Genomic DNA, 21,703 nt, shown 5'->3' with positions numbered 1-21,703 from the left:
TGGTGAAAGTGTTGGATTGGGATCTGGGAGACCAGGGTTCAAATCCCACTCGGCCATGAAGCTCACTGGGTGACTTTGGGCCAGTCCTTATCTTTCAACCCAACCTACCTCACAGGGTTGTTGTGTGAATAGATAAAACTGGAGGACCATGCCCTGGGCTCCTTGGAAGAAAGGTGGGATATAAATGTAATACATAATACATGAACAGAAGCTTCTCACGTCATAATCTGAGGCACACAGTAAGAGATGCCAGAACAGAACACACCCTGCACTTTCTCAGAGGTACTCAGAGTAGTTAGCATAATTCTACTCAAGCACAAAGCTCGCTTACTGACCTTGACTTGATCACTCACTTCTCTCATTCTCAGTCTAACTTACCTCACAGGGTTGTTGTGAAGATCTAGTGGCAGCGAACGATTTACTCTGCCTCAGGCCCCTTGAGGAAGAAGCAAGGATATATCATTTCATCGTTTTACTTCGACGATCTGCCTTTCAGCATTTGGATCCCTGTTGCCCTTGTATTTCGGAAGTTGCTTTGAGAAACTCCTTCATAGATGCGGAAAAACAGCACAATAAATGTTTGAAATAGTAAATAAAATACTGTAAAATAAATGGAAATAACCCAGCAGACGTTGAATGCCAGCAGGGTGGCAGTATGAGATGCCTGAATTTGAAAGAGTTCGACACATGCTCAGAAAAAAACAAAGTGTGCAATCTCTAAATTTGTAGGTGCCAACCCTTGAACATTTGGTTTAAAATTCAAGTGTTGCCGGCCTGCTCACTCACAAACGGCTGCACAGGATGTGATTTTTCTCTCTGGGCTACTACAGTGGAAGATCAGCTATACCTAACTAAATTCTACTTGAAATGAGAGCCAGTGTGTTGTAGCGGTTAGAGTGTTGGACTAGGATTTGGGGGGGGGGGTGGCTAGGCCAGGGCTCTAATCCTCACTCGGCCATGAAGCTCATTAGGGTTAAGGTAACCATGAACAGCACTTTTGAGCTCCTTGGAGGAAATATGGGATAGAAATCTAATAAATAAATATCCAGAGACCCGTTGAAATGAATGAACCTGAGTTAAGCCATGCCCATTCATTTCAATGGGTCTACCCTGAACAACTCTAATTTACTGGTGTGGCTCTGATAAATTGTATACAGGGGTACCTCAGGTTACATATGCTTCAGGTTACATACACTTCAGGTTACAGACTCCACTAACCCTGAACTAGTGCTTCAGGTTAAGAACTTTGCTTCAGGATGAGAACAGAAATCGTGCTCCAGCGGCACAGCGGCAGCAGGAGGCCCCATTAGCTAAAGTGGTGCTTCAGGTTAAGAACAGTTTCAAGTTAAGAACAGACCTCCGGAACGAATTAAGTACTTAACCCGAGGTACCACTGTATATGTACATAGTTTTAATTCTATCAATGTTTAATTTTTTTAAAAAAACGATTGTCTTTTTCTAGCTGTTCTTATTTTTATCTGTAAGCCGCCTTGAGAAAAAAGGCGGGGTGTAATATAAATGTGCGCATATTATAAATATATCAAATTTCCAGTCCTCATTTGAAGTAAGGAGCCCCATGCAAATCAACAGTCCTTGCTCCCGAATAAATAAACAAAAAGAGCACAGGATCTCAGCCTGCGAGAACCGGGAGAGGACGGGAAACCCTTAAGGTCTTAATCAGACACGCGTTGCCCCCCTCCTCCACCACCTGCTGAAAAGCGCCCTTCCGCCCTTGCTTGCCTTTGACGACGGAAGTAGGGCAGTGACGTCACCCTGCTCCTTCTTCCTGCTTGGGGTTGGGCGGGGGGACACGGGAGCGAGTGGCGCCTCGGCAAGATGGCGGTGTCTCTATTAAGGTGACTGCGGGGGAGAGAAGACGGGAGCGAAGCGCTGGGAGGGAAGAGAAGGAGTGGGAGGTGGGGTGGGGGTCATTCCTGGCTGCCTGGGAAATGGGGTGTGTTCTGTGAGGGGCCGTTTGTGGGGGGGCACCTGTGCCCTTGGGTGCGACTGGGTGACATTGGTTTTTACCCTGAAGGTGTGGTTTTTTAGCGCCGTTCCGTTATCCTCTTGCAGAAGCAGAAATGCAAACCTAAAGAGTTTTGTTATCCTGGTACATGTACAAAGTGCGTTTTCACGTGCACCAGCAGGCTGTGCCTGCCTTTCTGCTTGCATGCACACGCCCCACACCTGTCAGCACATGGGTACATAATGTTTTTGCGGTGCCACATATCTTTGTGCGCATGTAAACGTGTGTGTGCAGAGATGTAATCTGTGTCTGTATGCGCTCACTCACAAGCCCCACAGATGTAAGATGCACGCATTTAAGCATTATGCGCATAGCTAAGTATATAAGTATATGCATATATGCTGTTGCTCGTATTATTACTTAATTTATTACCCACCCTTCACCTTAAGGTCCCAGGGTGCATTACAGCATTAGAACACAAAATTGCAACACCACGTTAAAACAGTTTGATACTGCTTAGGTAGTTTCAAACATAGTTAACGACAAAGTTCAGTTGGTGTAGCATGAGGCTCTTAATCTCAGGGTCGTGGGTTCGAGCCCCACATGAGGTGAAAGATTCCTGCATTGCAGGGGTTGGACTAGATGACCCTCAGGGTCCCTTCCAGCTCCACAATTCTATGATTGCATGTCAGTGTTATGTGCCTATGCACGTTTCTGCAAATGCATTTATTTGTGACATACCCACCCATAAACCCCCACAGCTGTGTTATGCTTATGCATTCAGTACACGTCCACAGGCATTTCCTGAGACACATGTGTTTGCACACAAGCAGACATGCTGGTGGGCCTTCTCCACACACAGAAGCCATGGACACAGAAGGAGGCAATGAGACTGCACCCCTGACCCTGCCTCTAATGTCCTATTCTGTGTCAGCCCTGCCCCATGGACATTTGTGTGCTGTTATAGGTACCTGCACCAGGAAAGCCTATGTGTGAACAACTTTTCACCCGTTGGTGTTCCCATGATCAGAACCCCTGATCATGCATGGGTTCAGATCACATGCAAGCCTATGCATGACCTGTCATTTGCCTGTTGGTTTTCACAGTATAGATACCAGTGTCAGTGTGCCAGTGTTCAAGGCATAGGGCCGGTGCTGTGCATGATATCAGCAATGCAGCCCCACCAGCCTCTTCTCCATGTGGGCAAAGCTTCTACATGTAAAGTACATGTGAAACCTTAAAGACAACCGGCAAACTATTAGGGAGCACGCTTTGGTTGTCTGTTTCCTCCGATGCATGAAGCATAGTCTTAAATTATGGCAGCTGCGTATATGTGCTTTGATGGGCAGGGATGAAGAGGAGTGAGGCCAAATGGAAAGGAAATCCGTGGAAAACAGACGCCGATAAAAGCAGAATAGTTACTATTACTGTCACCAAGGCAATGTTGGTGCAAACGCAAATATCCTGGCACTGGTAACCTAATTAATACCATGTAGTGCAATTAAAAACCCATTACCTTGATTCAGTCACAGGTTTTCGTTTGATTGTATTTCTTCATCAGTTGTGATTTAATTTCACACTGGAGTTTTCCCTGAAAGCTCTTTGTTTCAGAATGGCTACTTGTAAGTTCAGTAGGCAAGTGTCAGTGAGGCTGAAATATTTTCCAACTAGTTTCTAAATGCTTCCCTTTCTGAAGCCTGGTGTGTGTTCATCTATTCTTTTGTGTACATGTGCTTGTTGCACTGCAAACATGGGTCTCTCTTTGTGCATAAGCTGAAATGCATGCATGAGTTTGTGAGAGTGTTTGCCTTGCATGCGTACGCTTATGTGTGTGCTTCATTGCAGTCAGATGTGCATAAGCTGAAATGCACGAATAATATATTTGTGGCACATGTGTGCAGTTGTACATCTCTGTGTTTCCATAAGTTTAAATACATATGCTGGCTTGTGGCATTGTGAATACGTCTTAGTGTATGCATGCTTTATTGTATGGAAGTGTGCAGTAGCCGTAAAGCATATGTAACAATTTTGTGGAACTATGCACAGGCTGTGTACATGCATCTCTGAACACCTGAGCTTAAATGCATGTGCAGGTTTATGTTATTGTAGTCATATATGCCCATGCCTTATCGATGTGGGTTTAGACGCGCACATCTAAATTTAACATTTGTAAGTTTGTGAAATTGCAGATATCTGTAAGAGCACCTGTCTGTGTGCATATGTGCATACAATATGAAAGGTGTGCATACATGTGCAACATTGAACACATGTGCCTGTATGTGTGAGTTGGTTCCCACATGTATGTGCATCACTTATCAAGTGGCAACTTATGTGGGAATGAGCTGTCACGGTTCTGGCACCATGCTCAAGAGTTTTCTTTTCACCCAGTGCCAGTTCAGAAGCAATGCTTTTCCATGGAACCACTTCACATTCTCAACCGCCCTGCAGAAAATAATAACGGGAAACGTCCTAGTTTCAGAAAAATAACCATTACACTTTGCCACTCGCTTCCTACGAAACGTGTTCATCACCAGGCTTTCAGCTGGTCTCAATTCTTATTTCTTTGCCCCTCTTTCCTGCCTCATTTTGACATGCCTGTATCTAATTTCTAGGGGAAATTGGCAAAATTGGCACTGTTGACACAGGCTGCCATATGTCTGGATTTCCGCCCAGACGCTGCTGACAAATGCAGGATTCTGGATATGTCTGGGAAATTCCGGACATATGGCAACCCTAATTTTACCCAAACTTCCCAGAATTCTTGGAAGAAACCTGATCCGGCAAAGTGGGGTAGCTGGAAACTGGAGAGAAAGTCCTTCACACAGTGCATTGTTAAATTATAGGGTGTGCTCCCACAGGAGGTCAGAATGGTCACCAACTTGGATGGCTTTAGAAGAGGAATAGACAAATTCATGGAGGAGAGAAGGCTACCAGCTGCAGTGGCTAAGTATATTCTTTCTCCACTGACAGAGGCAGCCACAGAGGCAGTTGCAAGGAATCTCAAGAGAAGAGAGTAATATTGCACCCAGGTCCTACTTGTGGGCTTCTCACAATAATCTGGAATACCACTGTAAGAACAGGATTATGGGCTAGGTGGGCCTTTGGCCTGATCCAGCAGCCCTCTGCTTAGAAGCAAGTTTCCTTTTTTATGTGTCAATTATCTCCAACACTAGTGTGTCCTTTAGACAAAGTCCACTCCAGTCCCCATCTCTAAACTCCTTGAGCTATGACCGGCTACCTTGTGAATTGCTGGTTTTTTGCTGGTGTGTCACCTTGGAATGTCAGCCTGACAACATCTTGACGGGATCTGTCTAGAATAGCTCCTGTAGGGGGGGGTGTGTGTGCCTGTAATAAAAAAAAGAAATTGAAACCCTTAATTTACCTCTTGCTCATGGTGTCAGTTTGCGACTGAAATGTGATGCTCACTGCACTGAAACAATGACCTGCTATTTTGCTAGCGCTTCAGGTGTGACAAATGGCATCTGCAGAACGAAATGAAAGTTTGTTTTCTTTCTCGCTTTTGCCCCACCAGAAGCCTGCAAACCTTTACCCTTTAGGGGTCCAGGCATGAAATAACTGCTTTTTGTTATTGGCAGGGCTGGTTTTTCTCGCCCATCTTGGATATTTTGTGTTTAGTGAGCAAATTAAAATGAGCTACATTTCAAGGATGGAGATGTGAAGGACTGGACGTTTGATTTTGTGTGTGTGGTGCACAGATGCACACAAATATATTCCCCCGTTCATTAATTTTTAAAAGAAGATTTAACGTACTGATCGACAAATACATAGCAAGCATTCATCTTTCAAAATTATGTACACACATTCCTTCAGCTCGATATGCATAGATTTATATTAAATCTGTAATAAGTCACTGTTAGATCAATAAATATTTAAAACCTTTTATGAAATCCATATGTAGCGTCTCTTCGGATGGATCTGTGAGAGTTTTGCAGCGGAAGTTGGGGAATTGCAACCAACTCCATTTCTGTCCCTTAATGGTTTGAATGGGTGGTTTCACATTTTATTTAAAAGCCTGGGCAGCCTGAACCTAGAGGTAAGCAGACCTGAAATATAATCCATTTCAGACTCATCCATCTAATAGCTGTTATTGTTTGCCACTGAAGAAGACTGCCTGGTCAAAATGCTTTTGGCAATATTGGATTGTGATTTACTTAAACCAATGGGAAGCTGGTGATATATTTCTCTGGCTGTGGAGTACACACCATATATTTAAAGTACATTCTTCCCCTCCCAATTTTTTTACCCCTTAAAGAACTATAGTTCCCAGCACCCTTGGGAAACTACAGCTCACAGAACTCAGGGGAGCAGGCGGGCCTGTGCTTTAAATATATGCTGTGTACACAGTTTTAGTTGCAGTGCCAACATTTTATTTCGTTATTGTGTCGGAAGGTTTTAGACACACGCACACCCCAGTATAATAACAATAATGGTTTCTGTGTGATTATCGAGCAAAACGTGTTGTGTTTTCATGTTTCCTGCCTTGCACTGTGTCTTGGTGGGAAGAATAAGGCTTCAGTTGTAAATTCAAAGAGCACTTTTGTCTTTCAGATTAGCCAGCCGGCGATGCCTCTGTGTTCGTCTCGGACCGGGACTCTCCACGCGGCAGTGAGTTTATGACAGTAAAAAAAATGGGCTTTTGTTAATTCTCCTCCTGCTGTTTGGATCCTTGCAAGATTCACTCCTCTGCCAGTTTGTTCTCCCATAATTCATGGGCCATTAAAACGGCTGGCTAGCTGTTAATGCTGTGATTGGCACTTTATAGAATCTGCAGGTGCTGCTCTCAGGAAATATAAATCAAAGGGCGTTCGCTGGTTTACTTGCCAACGACTTGGCTTCAGATGGTCCTTTCCATTCACCCTCTGTCTCTGTCCCCTCCACCACACCCTTATTTATTGCAAACAAAAGTTGTCCCTAAACAAGCTTCCGTTCAGAGCCCTACAGGAGAGGAAGTTGGTGCATCAATTTTATTATATTATTTAAATAATTTTCCTCTTTTTAAAAAAATAACCCTGCTCTTCACCTCCACAAAACTCCTTACAGAAAACAAATGAGGTTGATCCCATCCTCAGACTTACAGTGTCCTATCTTAGAAGACCAAAAAAAGGAAAAGGGGTGGGGAGGAAGGAGGAATAAAAACAGCAGCAAAAGTTATGCACCTCCGGTTTGAGGCATTGTTCGTTTAACAAACCATGAGCGGCCCATGAGTCACCTATGAGATGATCGAACCATGGCTTTTCCTCCCATTTTAGGACCTGCCCTGTTCTCTTGATTGCAGTGCAGTATCTTCCCATGTTCCTAAGCACGGCACAGGCCCCAGCGCCATTCTCCTCTCCTGTGTTTTCTTTTCCAGCGTGGTCCCCATGGCAACGACGGCAAAGGAGGAGATGGCCCAGTTTTGGGAGAAGAACACCCGGTCCAACCGTCCTCTGTCCCCTCATGTCACCATCTACCAGTAAGAGCTGGCTTTGTTTAAGAAGGGAGGCACTCGCATTTCCAATTAATTGAGATGAAGAGCAAGATTTAGAACTGGCACGGGGACGGAATTGGTGGGTGTTTTTTGCAGCACGTCATCAACACAATTTATACTGGGCCGACCAGACATCGTTCCACTTTATTAGATGTTCTGCAAGGCTTCCCCAAGGCTTACCGCATTATTGCCACCTTCTGCTACAGGTTCAGAGTTCCTGTGTTATATATACAAAGCCCCAAGCAGCTTTGGCTCAGGATACCTTAAGGATCACCTGAGCCTTCGTATCCCAGCTGGATCACTGAGATCACCCAGAGGAACCCTTTGCCACGTTGGCAGGAATCCTGAAAGGGCAGTCGACGAAAGAGCGGCTTACTTAAAGGGAAAGGGGTGGACATTTGGATTTGATGCTGTTGCACACTACAGGGGAAGCGTTGCCCTTCAGTGGATAGAGCATCAGTTTTGCATGCAAGTTCAATCCCCGGCTTCTCCAGGTAGGGCTAAGTCTCCCTGTCTGAAACCTTGGCTCACTATAAAGCAGCTTCCTTTATTCCATTGCCTACCCGGATGCGGAATTCACACCCTGTTCCCCTTGCAGCATCCTATTCCTTCTTTCTTCACAGTGGCGCTCGGAAGGTCCGCTACTTTCCCTTTAAGCCGGTCTCTCTTTCTTCCACCGCCCCTCCAGGATTCCTGCCATTGTGGCAAAGTCATTCCTCAGCCACCTCCGTAGATTCCTCCATCCCTTCTCCTCATCTGGCTGGATTCCTGGCATAATTCTGGGTACAGGCACAGAATGAGCTGGAACAGTTTCTCCATCCTAAGTGATTTACACTTGGAGAGTCACCAATTCTCCCCCTCCTTCTCCAAATCAGTTATGTTTTGAGTTTATTAATAGCCCACATACACAAACAAGATCCCAAACTCAATATTTGACTCCATATAGTGAGGGGGAAATAAAATAAAAAGTACAAGCAATTCCACTAACTGCAACTGTGCATTGCAGCTGAGGAGAGGGCCTTCTCTGTGGTGGCCCCTAAACAGAGGAATTCTGTCCCCACCACAGAGGTGCATTTGGCACACCTTCATTCTGCAGTTTCTGTCATATGCTGAAGACTTACCTCTTTAGCCTGGTCTTTGACACCCGAGAGATGTACAGTACATATATGCTACCAGCTGTTGTGGCCGTTAGTAGCCTCCTCGTCCATGGATTTGTTTAGCCCTCTGTTAAAGCTACCCTAGTTGGTGGCCATCGCTGCTTTTTATGGGAACAAACTGCATCGTTTTTTGCACTGGGTGACTACATTGTCAGCATTGAGAGACCTCTTCCCTCTCTCAGCCTCTTTTATTTTTTCCAGTGCAGTTAGATCTGTGCAAAATGTTATTTTTGGGGGGTTTTACTTTATGCTGATCACTGTTTTTAGTGCTGTCTGAATGCTGGGTTGTGAAGGTTTTATGTCATTTACATAGGGATTTATTTACTTTTTGGTGTGTCTTACTGGTTTCTGAAAACAGCCCAGGGACTTCGGCTGATAGGCAATCTAGAAACGGAGTAGTTGAATAATCAATTGAACAAAGGCTTTAAGACCAGAGTGGGGAGCCATTTTGGCCCCTCGTTATCTCCTTCCACCCTGTGGGCCAACTTTGACAGGTGGGTGGGGTCACCCACCTGTCAATCACCTGATGCTATGATGATGTCAGGTGACCAAAGGGTGGCTTCTCCCCCTTCCATCTGCCAAAGTTCTAGGGCAGAGAGAGGGGTCTGCTTTGCTGGTACATTCCCTGTGAGGGAACATGCCAACTCTCCATTCATCAGCTGATGAGCAGAGGGCTCAATCCTCCTCTCTGCCGGGGTCTGCTTCGCCAGTGTGTTCCTCATGGGGAATATGCTGGTGAATCTGCAGCCAGCAGGACTTAACCCACCTATCAGTTTACATTAGCCAGCGACACCAGCTGATAAGCCAGGTGGGTGTGGTTTGGAGGAAAGGGACTGGTGGGCCAAATAAGAACCCGCTGGCAGGCCAGAATGGGCCCATTGGCTGCAGGTTCCCCATCCCTTTTTTAAGAGAGTTTGGTGGGATGGGGTGGGGGAAGAAAGAGCTGTTGTGAACTGAATGTTGGTGGCAGTCTGGCTAGACTCTGGTGCCTTGCTTTGTGCCCCGTCTCACTGGCCTCTGTTTCTTCTTCTTTCAGCTGGTCCCTGCCCATGATGATGTCCATTTCTCACCGTGGCACAGGAGCTGCAATGAGCCTAGGTACTTTGGGGGTCTTTCCTTTGTCACCTTCCTCTGGACCCCACTCAGTGCCCTCCTTACAGCTGCGGCTCCCTCACTGCAGAACGGCCTGTAGCCTTTCTGCTTTGCTTGGGCTTCCCAGAGGCACCTGGACTTGATCTTAGCCAAAAGGCCAAGAAGCGATCTTCCCAGAGGCACCTGGAGCAATGGGAGAATGCTGCTGAATTTCAGGAAATGTGTTTTTTGCCTTAACATGGGGCATGCGTATGTGTCATGCATTTAAAAAGTGCTACCCCCCTGCCCTTTGCAGTCTCAAGTGGTACAGCCCGCTCTCATGCCTGTCAACCAAGAGGCACCTCGCCAGATTCATCTCAAGCAGCCAGGGGAGATTGGGGAGCAGAAGAAGATTTTATTTTTTTTAATGCCCTGGACAAGTCAGGGCAGGCAGCAAAATGAGAAGCATGACCACTGGGAAACAGCAAGACAGCTTGCGCCACGTTGGTCCTGCGCTTTGCAGGATGCTCCTTTGGCCAGGGTGGTGGGTGAAGTGTCCTGGGAGGGTTTTGCTGACCAGTGACGGGCAGGTGGGCAGGAAGGGAGCAGATCTAAGAGCAGCTTGGCGGTCTTCGCTCTTGCTGGCTCCGCCTGCCCTTCCCCACTGCCCTTGCCATCCATTCTGGCAGTGCCATCTGGAGAAGCCTTGAGGCTTAAAAGGAAGGAGCCGCCACTGCCGCTCTTCCAGCCAACTCAGGCGCTCTCATCAAGCTGTCCTTATTGCGTAGCAGCTGTCCCTGGCGCATGTCAATCCGGCTCTGCGTCCCAGCTCTCGCCCGTGGGGTTTGCCTCTCTTTGCTCAGCTAGCTGAGGTTGCCTGTGCATTGGTAGCTGATCTGTAATTTGCCTGGAAAGGAAACTTTCCTCCAGAAGCTTCAAGGGGCTTTGTCAAAGCTCAAGCCACTGCTAATCCGGCCTTGCTTGTAGCTGTTCTGTGTCTCGCCCTTACTCTAGTTGGTGGCCTTATAAGCTGAGCAGAGCCATGGTATTAAGCCACTTGGATTGAATTCGCCATTTTACTGTATTGTGGTGTCTGATGGTTGGCATTGGCAGAGTGCTCTGTCCAGGGCTGATCGGTGCCTGCAAAACACCCCTTTTGCTCAGCTACCTCTTTACCTGCCACGCACTAGATGTCATATACTGTATAGCTTGTCTTGGAGGTGTGTTCTGGGCGTAGGTTCTCCTGCAGCATGTAACTTGCATAGCACAGGTAGCAAATGTGAGAGGTTTTTCAGGGGCCTGAGAGTGGTATGTCTGCCTCCCATATCCTTAGCATCCCTGGGTGCCCCCAGACAGCCAGAATTTCACAGGAGGGGCTCAAGCTCAAACTGAAATCGGAGGTTTTTGCAAATAAAGCAGATTAAAGTGCTCTGGTGCCATTGCACAACAAATCCACTTCCCCCCCCTAAGATAAGGTCTTCTTACATATGAACATAAAAAGAACGTGTTGGTTCAGGCCATTGTCACATCTAATCCAGCATCCTGTTCTCCCAGGGGCTAAACAGATGCTTCAGTGGCCAGGCCTTGAGCTGGATCCCTTCACAAGAGGACTCTCCCCTCCTGTGGCTTCCAGAAATTGATATTCAGAAGCATTTCTGTCTCCAACTGTGGAGGCAGAGCATAGCCTATCAATGGCCTTTTCCTACAGGAATCAGTCTAATCCTCTTTGTGGGTTGCTGTTACTGCCTCCCGTGAGAGTAGGTTTGCAGTTTGCAAAGCGAAAAGGTGGGCAACACATTGAAAAGTGGGACAAATGAATGATTTAATGGGAAAACAGCTAAACACCCTGCAAAAAGTTCACGGTGGCTGTAGGGCGAATGCGCATTGCTTTATAACTACCCTATGAACCATAAAGTTGTTACAGTAAGTGCCACACTTTTCACATGGGGGGGGGGTTTAAGGTGCCAGTACTGCATATCTTTGAGCACCCCCAGAAAAAAGCACTGCCTATGAACAAATCAGAATGAATGCTCAGACAAAAATCAGGCATAGTCCAGCCTCCGCATCAGCTTTGCGCAGAAGATTGCTCGATAAACAGGTTGTCCAAAGGAGCCCATTTCTCTTGTGTTTTTCTCCCCAGGGGTGTCGCTCTTTGGCTTAAGCGCTCTGATCCTCCCAGGACACTTTGCTGACTACTTGGATCTGATCAGGTCCCTTAGCCTGGGGCCTGCCCTCATCTACTCTGCAAAGTTTGCCCTGGCTTTCCCCTTGACCTTCCACACCTGGAACGGAATCAGGCATCTAGTGAGTAGCCCCTTTGGAATAGGAGTGCAGCTGGGGAGCCTCTCAGTATAAAAAAGGTGGTGGTGATGTAGCAGTTAGAACACTAGACTGGGAGCTACAGAGCAGGGTTTCAGATCCCAACTCAGCCATGGAACTCACCGGTTGACCGTGTCCTAATCTTCCTTGCACCGTTGCTGCTGTCGTTAATATTAATCATTGATTTCATTCATTAGTTTATTTATTTAATGTATTTGTTGCTTTTTTTTTAACCACCATTACAATATGGATGCAAACAAACAGATTGAAACCAGCATAAAATAAAGCAAAAAAAATTCTAAAGGGCAATCCTATTTTTAAAAGGCAGGAATAAAACAACCCACCAAGTCATGAAGCCCACAGAGAATTATAAGCCAAAGGCCTGGCTAAATGTTTTTGCCTGATGCCTAAATATTTATTCCCATGATGCATCCTAGAGCCATTTGCAATATAATGACATAAGTATTCACTGAGGTCTTGGGAGGAGTCGCTGTTTATGTGTTCAGGATTGCAGGCCCATTTTTATGGAGCTCCCTCCCAGTTGAGGTCAGACAGCCGCCCCCCCAGTTGAAATTCTAGCCTTTACCGAAGACTTGGGTTTTTTTGCTAGCAGGCATTTTATCTACATTCTGATTTTATAGTTTCAGCTCAATTTTATTTTCACTCTACTGAGTCTGCAGTACACCGCTTAGAGGCGACTGTGATTTAAGTGGCATACGAGCTGCTGAAATAAACATGAAAATAATTATAACAATAGCACAATATTTTTTAAAAAAATTAATAATAATAAATATTTTTAAAAAAACAGATTAAAGCAACAGCACATGCACAAAATCAATTCAAACAGAAAGCAGGTGCCAACTGGGATAGAGATTTTAGAAGGCTTGTTGAAAGAACTTTTTAAGCGCGTATCAGAAAGGCAGAAGAGAAATCACCTGTCTGAAAGCGCTGTGGGAGGGAGTTCCAAAGAGCTGGGGGCTGCCAGGCTGAAGACATAAAGTGTGAAGATAAATTGGGGAGACCCTTAGATGCCACCTGGAGCTCCTTGTAGGAAAAGCAGGATAGAAATGTAAATAATAAGGTGCCTGTCCTGGTATTCAGTGGTATACAGTGGTACCCTGGGTTACATACGCTTCAGGTTACAGCCTCCGCTAACCCAGAAATAATACCTCGGGTTAAGAACTTTGCTTCAGGATGAGAACAGAAATCATGCTCCGGCGGCGTGGCGGCAGCAGGAGGCCCCATTAGCTAAAGTGGTGCTTCAGGTTAAGAACAGTTTCAGGTTAAGTATGGACCTCCGGAACGAATTAAGTACTTAAGCTGAGGTACCACTGTACTGTCTCTGTACCTGGAAGCTTTGCATGGGGATTCTGCCAGAGGAACACTGCTTGCCCACACATTCAGCAGACAAAAGGGGGAGGTTTGGGCTAGTGGCAGGATGTCTCTGTGTGGGCAGCAGCCTTAGCCAGGATTAACTCGTGCAACTCTGACCAACAGCTTAAAAAAAAACAGCCAGTTGCCTAAAAGCAAAGGGATGGAAAGAGTTGACTTCCTTACTTATTTACTTCCTGTATTTATGACCCACCTATCCTTTGAAGAGTTCAAGGTGACACACAAGGTTCTCCCTCCTCATTTTATCCTCACAACAACCTTGCGAGGTAGGTCAGGCTGGGGGGGGGCAGGGAGTGGCCCAGGGTCACCCAGTGAGCTCAAAGCTGAGTGGGGATTTGAACTGTGGCCTCCCAGGTCTTCGTCCAGCATTCTAACCACTACACTACACATCCTGCACCCCCGGAGAAAGGAGCAATCATATTGCATGTTTGCATCCTTCTCTGCCATTTGCAGTGCTGCGAAGTGGCACTTCTTTTCAAAGCAATTAGATCTGTCAGCGTGTTTTCTCTCTGGGAGGGGAGGGGGGAGAGAACAACAGCTCTGATTGCTCACTTCTGGGACTCTGCAACATTCCCTTGAAAGCAACTGACTCTTCAGTACTTACCCGGGGCTGAGATTTGGGACAGACGGTTCTCTCTGGGAGAAGTGTGAGCTCTGTGTGTATGTGTGTGTGTGTTTGTTTTTCTCTTTAGAGGAAAAAAAACCTTATAAAGGCCAACCCACTGACTCCCTTGCCCAGCTCCTGGGCATCTTATGCCTCTCCGAATGAGCATCTTCTCTTCCTCTTGACTCCAGATAGTATGCATGGATTCTTCTGCCTGCCCACGCCTCCCTTTGCTTTTGGAAAATAAGATCTGGAGGGCATTCTGGTTTACTGAGAGTCACAATCAGTGGCTGCCCCTTGGGGCAGGGGATGCCAATTGGTGGGCGCTGGGCTTGACAAATGGATTTTGCTCCCTGCGCATCAAGTGTGCCCTTGTACATTATTAGGGAGGCATAGAAGCTGCTGTCACTCGATACAAACGGCTGTCATCAGAAGCTGCCACAGCTAGAGAGAAGAATATTGCCAGGAGAAAGAAAAGAGTGATGTGTGCACTTCTCTCTCTCTCTCTCTCTCTCTCTCTCCACACACATGCACACACACACACACCAGCATACAGTTGCAGAAAGCAAGAGTGATCTGGCAGAAAACCCCACAAACTTGCAACACTGCACCCCAATACCATACACCTGTCAATTCTAGTGCAGCAGTTTGGACCTGCATGCATGCAGAGGAACTAATCTGTGAGCTGGGAAATGCTTTGTGGTGTTGAAAGCCGAGTTGCAGGTAACAGCACTTCCCTGGACACCTCTGGGGAGTAGGAACCCTTTCCAGGGGACTAGGCAAGAGAGGTCTACAAACATTACTTGTATTTCTCTTTGAGGCCACAAATTACTGTACAAGACAGGCTAGGGATGACTGCAGACATGGGTGTGCGTATTCATTTATGCATAGATGTATGCTGATGGTATGTCTGGTGTAAATTATGCAAATTACACCACCTACTTTGCATAACGACTTGCGCATAGCTCTTTCAAGTGTTCACGGAGCTTCAGATGCATTCTTGAGAGGCAATCCTTGCAGTTCCCTCGCTGCGAGAAGCCAAGTTACAGGGAACCAGGCAGAAGGCCTTCATGGTAGTGGCACCCGCCCTGTAGAATGCCCTCCCACCAGATGTCAAAGAGAAAAATAACTACCAAACTTTTAGAAGACATCTGAAGGCAGCCCTGTTTAGGGAAGCTTTTAATGTTTAATAGGTTATTGTATTTTAGTGTTTTATTGGAAGCCGCCCAGAGTGGCTGGGGAAACCCAGCCAGATGGGCGGGGTATAACTAATAAATTATTATTATTATTATTATTATTATTATTATTATTATTATTATTATTATTATTATTACTACAACAAGGGAACCTCCGACTCCATCAGCTGTCATCATGGTGGTGAAAGTGGGAGTGCAGCAGTGTCCAGAGGGGTCCAGGTTGAGGAAAGCTAGCATACATGGTTTCTTACCCACCCACCCCACATTATCCTCCAAAGAACCTTGTGAGGTAGCCTGGTTTGAGATGCAGTGACCAGGCCGAGGTCACCCTGTGAGCTGAGTGGGGATTTGAAACTGGGTCTCCCTGGTACTAACCCAACACTCATAACACAGGGGTGTCTAGTCTTAGGCTCTCCAGATACTGTTGGGACTACAATTCCCATCATCCCTGACCATTGGCCATGCTGGCTGGGACAGATGGGAGTTTATTATTTATTTCATAAAATGTATATAACGGTTTGCTAAAGTGAAATAATCAGTTAAAAACAGCTATTTAAAACAACACTTTTGCTTCCCTCTCTCTCTCTTTTGTAGGCATGGGACCTGGGCAAAGGATTCAAAATACCCCAGGTCTACCAATCCGGAGTCCTCGTCCTTATCCTGACAGTATTGTCCTCCATTGGGATTGCAGCAATGTGAAGCTGGGCGGAGCAGTCCTTCTCTTGTCCTCTACCACTCCTGAAATCCTGTTCTCTTCCATCTCTTGAACGGTTTAGTTCGTCAAAATCTCCGGAGTAGTAGAAGTTGAGGGGCAGCTTTTTGGCTAGGGAAACAGTCTGGGGTGGGGGCAAATGGTTCACAAATCAGCACATAGTTTAATAGTAAATGGTAATGAGATGATTCTTTCCTCCCTTCTCAGATCCTCCCAGATTATTGCGGAACCACTCTTTTTCTGTTTTTATTTTAATGTCCCACATTATCACCAGAAATCCCCCGTCCCGTTGCCCCTGAGGTAAAGCCTAGGGCTGGATGCGCAAGACTCCAAAGATGGCCAACAGCAGCTGAGTCCTGATTGGCTAAGAAGCTAGCATACCCACAATGCACTGCTTGAGCCATTGCTTTCCTCGGCCGCATGCTTCTTTTCGTTTCTCCCTTCCCCACCCCCACCCCCAGTCTTCCCCCCAAAAAGGCTTGAGACAATACCAGCCTTTGTCCCCCGCCTAGGGGCTGAGGGAGCTCCATTAGCACACTGTGTGAGCGAGCGTGTGGGTATATTTTTCACGAGGACAAGGGTGCCCATTGATAAGCGAGGCTCGCAGGCAAGAGCAGCACATTCAGCCAAAGCCACCTCCAGCGGCTGTCCTGCGCCTCACCCCTTTATCCCCAGAATGATGGCAGCGGCCGTGAGGCTTTGGGCCTGTGGCCTGTGGCTGCCTCTGCTGAGGTTGCTATGGCAACGTGCTGAAATGCTGCATTGCTCTCTTTGTAGGTGTGGGCTGCCAACATGGGCCAGGGGAAAAGAAAACAATGTCATCTTGGGCAAGGCCTGCCCTCACTGCTGCAAGTGTGAGGGGAGCCTTTGGCCCCCCAGCCAGACTCTGCCAAACTACAGCTCCCATCAGCCCCAACGAGCATGGCCAGTGGCCAAGGATGATGGGAGTTGTAGTTTGGCAACGCCTGGAGCGAAAAAGCTTCCCCACACTGGCTCTGCTTCGGTGGAAGAACTCCGGTGGTGTAATTTCAGACCACTTTATCCAGCTCGCCATCTTTGCAGATGGATCCGTCCCGATAATGGGGAAGCTCCAGATGGTGTGGGACTACAACTCCCATCACCGTTTGCCATGCTCACTGGGAATGATGGGCATTGGAGGCCTCACATCTGCAAAGGCCACATGTTTCTCCAACCCTGTCGCAGACAAATTATCCTCTCGCACTCCGTAAATACAAGCCCATACTGTACTACCACCTCCTGAAATGTTAAAGCCAGACAGCTTTCCCTCCCCATGAATGAAGCTGGGTTGCCTCTCTCCACCCTCTGTTCTCCACAAATGAAGCAACTTACTTCTCTGCGATCAGAACCATTGTTTGGGTTTTGTAAAGTTTCCACCTGTTTCTACTACTAATAAATTGTCTTCAGCCTTTTGTGGGGCACGTGAAGTTACTGGTGCTATTTATTCGACATGTTTCTGAATAATCAGGGTATATCACAGTGGGTCTCGTCTCACTCAGCTGTTGTATGTCTTGGGTGCATAACCTGGCCTGGTTTAAAAATACATGGGCATTTCCAAGGTCCCCTACTGCCCAAGTTTTCAGGAAGAGATTGGTAGCTTCCAACCCTTCTTCCTCAGGTGGAATCCGCAAACCCAGATCTTCTGTATGCAAGAAATGTTCTCTGTTGCTGAGCAGAACTGGTGTGGTGTGGTTCAGCTGTTGCACTAGGACCTGGGAGACCAGGGTTCAAATTCTTACTTTGCCATGAAGCTCACTGCGTAACCTTGGGCTAGTCACTGTTTCTCAGCCTAACCTACCACACAGGCTTGTTGTGAGGACAAAATGGAGCAGAGAATCATGTACATCACCTTGAGCTCCTGGAAGGAAAGCTGGGGTTTAAAAGGTAATATTAATAAATTGTAAGGGTGTGCAGCCCACCTGTCCTGGGTTCTTTGAATTCAACCCCTCCATGACCATCTATCATAAAGGTAAAGAGACCCCTGACCACTAGGTCCAGTCGTGGCCAACTCTGGGGTTGCGGCGCTCATCTCGCTTTATTGGCCGAGGGAGCCGGTGTACAGCTTCCGGGTCATGTGGCCAGCATGACTAAACCGCTTCTGGAGAACAAGAGCAGCGCACGGAAACGCTGCTTACCTTCCCACCAGAGTGGTACCTATTTATCTACTTGCACTTTGACGTGCTTTCGAACTGCTAGGTGGGCAGGAGCAGGGACCGAGCAACGGGAGCTCACCGCGTCGTGGGGATTCGAACAGTCGACCTTCTGATCAGCAAGTCCTAGGCTCTGTGGTTTAACCCACAGTGCCACCTGTGTCCCTTACCATGTATCATAGGTGTGTGGAATTTTTGGCCCTCTGGATGTGGCTGAACTACAATTCCCATCATCCGTTGCTGCTAGCTATGCTTGCTGGGGCTGATGAGAGTTGTACTTCAATAAGACTTGGCCAAAGTTTCCCCAGTCCTGATCTCCCACAATGATAGGGATTTTTGCCCATATCAGGTGAGGTTGGTTGATCAGGGTGCAAAACCAGCTGGCAGCCTGCTCCAAAGCACATCTGGACCTGGACCTGGTTAAATTAAAATGGAACGAGTGGGTCCCATAAATGGCTTTCAACTATGACCCAGCTCCAAAAAAGGGCTGGTGACAATGAGGACCTGAAAAAAAATATTATGTTGAGAAAGTGTTCCAAGCTGGCTGTGCCTTCTTCCAGGATACAGTACTGTACAGTATTCCATTTTACCTCCACCCAGTTCCACATGTTTCTCCCACACAAAGACACACACACTCCCTATTTCACCAGCGTCTCCCCTCCCTTTTCTGCATTTCATGATTGAACAAAATGGGCCCACACTGATCATTTTGGGGTGTGTTGCCCCCCCTCCAAGCCTTAGAAGTTCTTTCCCAAGATGGTTTTGTACTTCTGCAAACCTTGGGATTTCTGCCCCCACAAGCCTGCTGTTATCTCCCCCTTGCTGGAGGCCACATCAATCCGGTTTATGTCCATCTTCCTCAGACGCACACAATATATTCCCGAGTGTTCCCTGCAGCCTTGTATCCTGGTACGCTCCAAAACTAAATCTGCAGTAAAGCATGAATGCTGAGCATAGATGAAGAACCCCCCACCTGGCAGTGCCTCAATTTCTGATTCTGAAAAAACGGGTTGCTGGTGGGTGGTGGGAAAGAAGATCTAACCTGTCTGTCTGTCTCTCTCTCTCCACACTTCACAGTCTATTAAAAAGGGGAGACGAGTCCCAGATCTCCGGTGTGTTTTCTGAAAGCCTTCTCTTAAAAGCCTGGCTGCTTTGATGATCAAAAAAAGATGATCTAAGACTTTCCTAAGGAACAGGAGCTGTGACGGCTTTGCTTCTGTTAAATCAACTGTGCGTATCTATTACTGGGAAGAGTTTTACTGTCTAAATTTGCCCCTCACACAAAAAATACTCTTTTTTTAAAAAAAGAAATAATCTTCTGTACGTGCAGGGCGTTAATGAGGATGGAAGCCTTTCGAGTCCCAGAACCAGCAGCTTTCAAGTCATTCAATTAGCTTGGTTTCTCTCTCTCCCCACCCCCCCCATCTCTTTTTAAAATGGGCTTGGCATTAACAGATGAGGTCGTGGGGTTTATCTGTTGCTTTCTGCAGAGGTGGTTTCAGGGTGACACGACTGGCATGACCGCGCTGCAGGGGGTGCCCCTTCTCCAATTGGCATTTCCCAAACAAATCCCTCAAAAGCTCATTGGGGAGTTGCGCAATGGGGAAAGGTTAATGATGGCAGGCATTTCCTGAAGGGACAGCAATCTTCTGTGACTGTGGTTGCCAGACTGTGACTTGAAGTCTCCAGGTTTCTCTGACCACCCTGAGGTGGCAAGGGTGGGCCTTGAATCTCCAGGTGAGCAAGAGCACCATATACAGTGGTACCTCGGGTTACAAACACCTCGGGTTACAAACACTTCCGGTTACAGACTCCACTAACCCGGAAGTAGTACCTCGGGTTAAGAACTTTACCTCAGGATGAGAACAGAAATTGCGCGCTGGCAGCAGCGGGAGGCCCCATTAGCTAAAGTGGTGCTTCAGGTTAAGAACAGTTTCAGGTTAAGAACGGACCTCCAGAATGAATTAAGTATGTAACCAGAGGTACCACTGTATAGCAAGCTTCAGCCCAACAGAAGTTGACTGTATAGATAGGATATATAGACAGGACACTCGGGAAAGGGGAGCTGTGCTTCTCCCCTCCCTCCTCCCCTCTCCCATTTAATCTTCATATCTGAAATTACTGTATAGACTTAAAGATGTCATAGGTAAAGGGACCCCTGACCATTAGGTCCAGTCGTGGCCGACTCTGGGGTTGCGGCGCTCATCTCGCTTTATTGGCCGAGGGAGCCGGTGTACAGCTCCCAGGTCATGTGGCCAGCATGACTAAGCCGCTTCTGGCAAACCAGAGCAGTGCACGGAAATGCCGTTTACCTTCCCGCCGGAGTGGTACTTATTTATCTACTTGCACTTTGGCGTGCTTTCAAACTGCTAGGTTGGCAGGAGCAGGGACCGAGCAACGGGAGCTCACCCCATTGCGGGGATTCGAACCGCCGACCTTCTGATCAGCAAGTCCTAGGCTCTGTGGTTTAACCCACAGCACCACCCACATCCCTAGGGGAGGTCAAATCTCCCCCCCCCCACATGGCATCACTGCATCCCTCCAATAAGTCTCAGGTTTGAGTCCTGAAATCTCGGTCTGGGATGCTGCTCCTGAGCTGGCAACGCTGTCTGTGGCAGAGCATAGCTTAGGGGGCTCCTTTCACACCTTCCAAGGGGGTGCTCTTAGTCTGCATCAGGGCTTTGCTCTCACAAGGCAGGGCAAGATTTCATGGGCTTATCTTAAGTGAGGGTACATTTCTGGGAGCTGAATGTGGTCCCCAAGGTGCCTCTGTTTGGCCCTCAAGACTCTCCCCAGGCAACCCCCCTCTCTAGCCCTACTTTGCACCTCCTTGCCTGCCTGGAATTATGTCCTTGAACTCTGATGCCTCTCAAAGATAGGGGTGGGGGGGGGGAATCATCTAGCCTAGATAGAAAGGTAAACTTTGCATCCATTGCTCCACCCACTTTTGCCTCTGGCCCCGCCCCCACCGGCATGTGAAGGGAATGTGACATCTTTTCCTTCCATCTTGGAAAAGACACTCCTTCTCTCGCAGGAGATGCTAAAATACCATCCTGGAAGAGGCCTCATCTCCTCTCGCACCCAGGGGGCAAGGCCTCTTATCCAAGACACTGCTGGCTCTCTCCGGAAACAGACAGATATTTTTCTCTTCAGACCAATAACTTCTTTGCTTGTCCACAAATGGGCAGCTTATCCTATCCTTGTCGACTCCGAAGAAAGCCCAATGGAGCTTCTGCCCGGATAAATCTGTACAGAGGAAGACGGCCTTAATGAAATCAAAGTGCACACGACAAATTGATTTGACATTCCTTCAAGCTGCCGGCAGCCCTCGTGTTTTCCTTTAAATAAAAATAAAAATCAAGAAGAAGAGTTTGGATTTGATATCCCGCTTTATCACTACCCGAAGGAGTCTCAAAGCGGCTAACCTTCTCCTTTCCCTTCCTCCCCGACAACAGATACCCTGTGATGTGGGTGGGGCTGAGAGATTTCAGAGAAGTGTGACTGGCCCAAGGTCACCCAGCAGCTGCATGTGGAGGAGCGGGGAAGTGAACCCGGTCCACCAGATTACAAGACTACCGCTCTTAACCACTACACCACACAAACAGGCAATCAAGACCTACTGAGAAACTG

The 21,703-nt window shown here is 47.3% G+C and overlaps 1 protein-coding gene across 1 annotated transcript; it reads left to right on the top strand.

Moving 5' to 3' along the window:
* Positions 1–1,779: 1,779 nt before the first annotated feature.
* Positions 1,780–17,350, top strand: SDHC (succinate dehydrogenase complex subunit C). Its single transcript, XM_081173413.1, has 6 exons — positions 1,780–1,856; positions 6,536–6,592; positions 7,338–7,439; positions 9,648–9,709; positions 11,823–11,986; positions 15,788–17,350. Exons 1-6 carry the CDS (start codon positions 1,837–1,839, stop codon positions 15,890–15,892), a joined length of 510 nt encoding a protein of 169 aa, XP_081029539.1. The 5' UTR covers positions 1,780–1,836; the 3' UTR covers positions 15,893–17,350.
* Positions 17,351–21,703: the final 4,353 nt, after the last annotated feature.

Source organism: Podarcis bocagei (assembly GCF_964188305.1).
Source record: "Podarcis bocagei genome assembly, chromosome: 16".
In the NCBI taxonomy this organism is placed as follows: Eukaryota; Metazoa; Chordata; class Lepidosauria; order Squamata; family Lacertidae; genus Podarcis; species Podarcis bocagei.
The sequence above is the reverse complement of the archived record's forward strand: the minus strand, read 5'-3'. Positions and strand labels throughout refer to the sequence as shown.

Bases quoted from the DNA above. Each gene is read 5' to 3' on its own strand.
- SDHC (XM_081173413.1), top strand. From the start codon at position 1,837: ATGGCGGTGTCTCTATTAAG. The intron at 7,440-9,647 runs GTAAGAGCTGGC...TTCTTCTTTCAG, and splicing joins CCTCATGTCACCATCTACCA to CTGGTCCCTGCCCATGATGA. The intron at 9,710-11,822 runs GTACTTTGGGGG...TTTTCTCCCCAG, and splicing joins AGGAGCTGCAATGAGCCTAG to GGGTGTCGCTCTTTGGCTTA.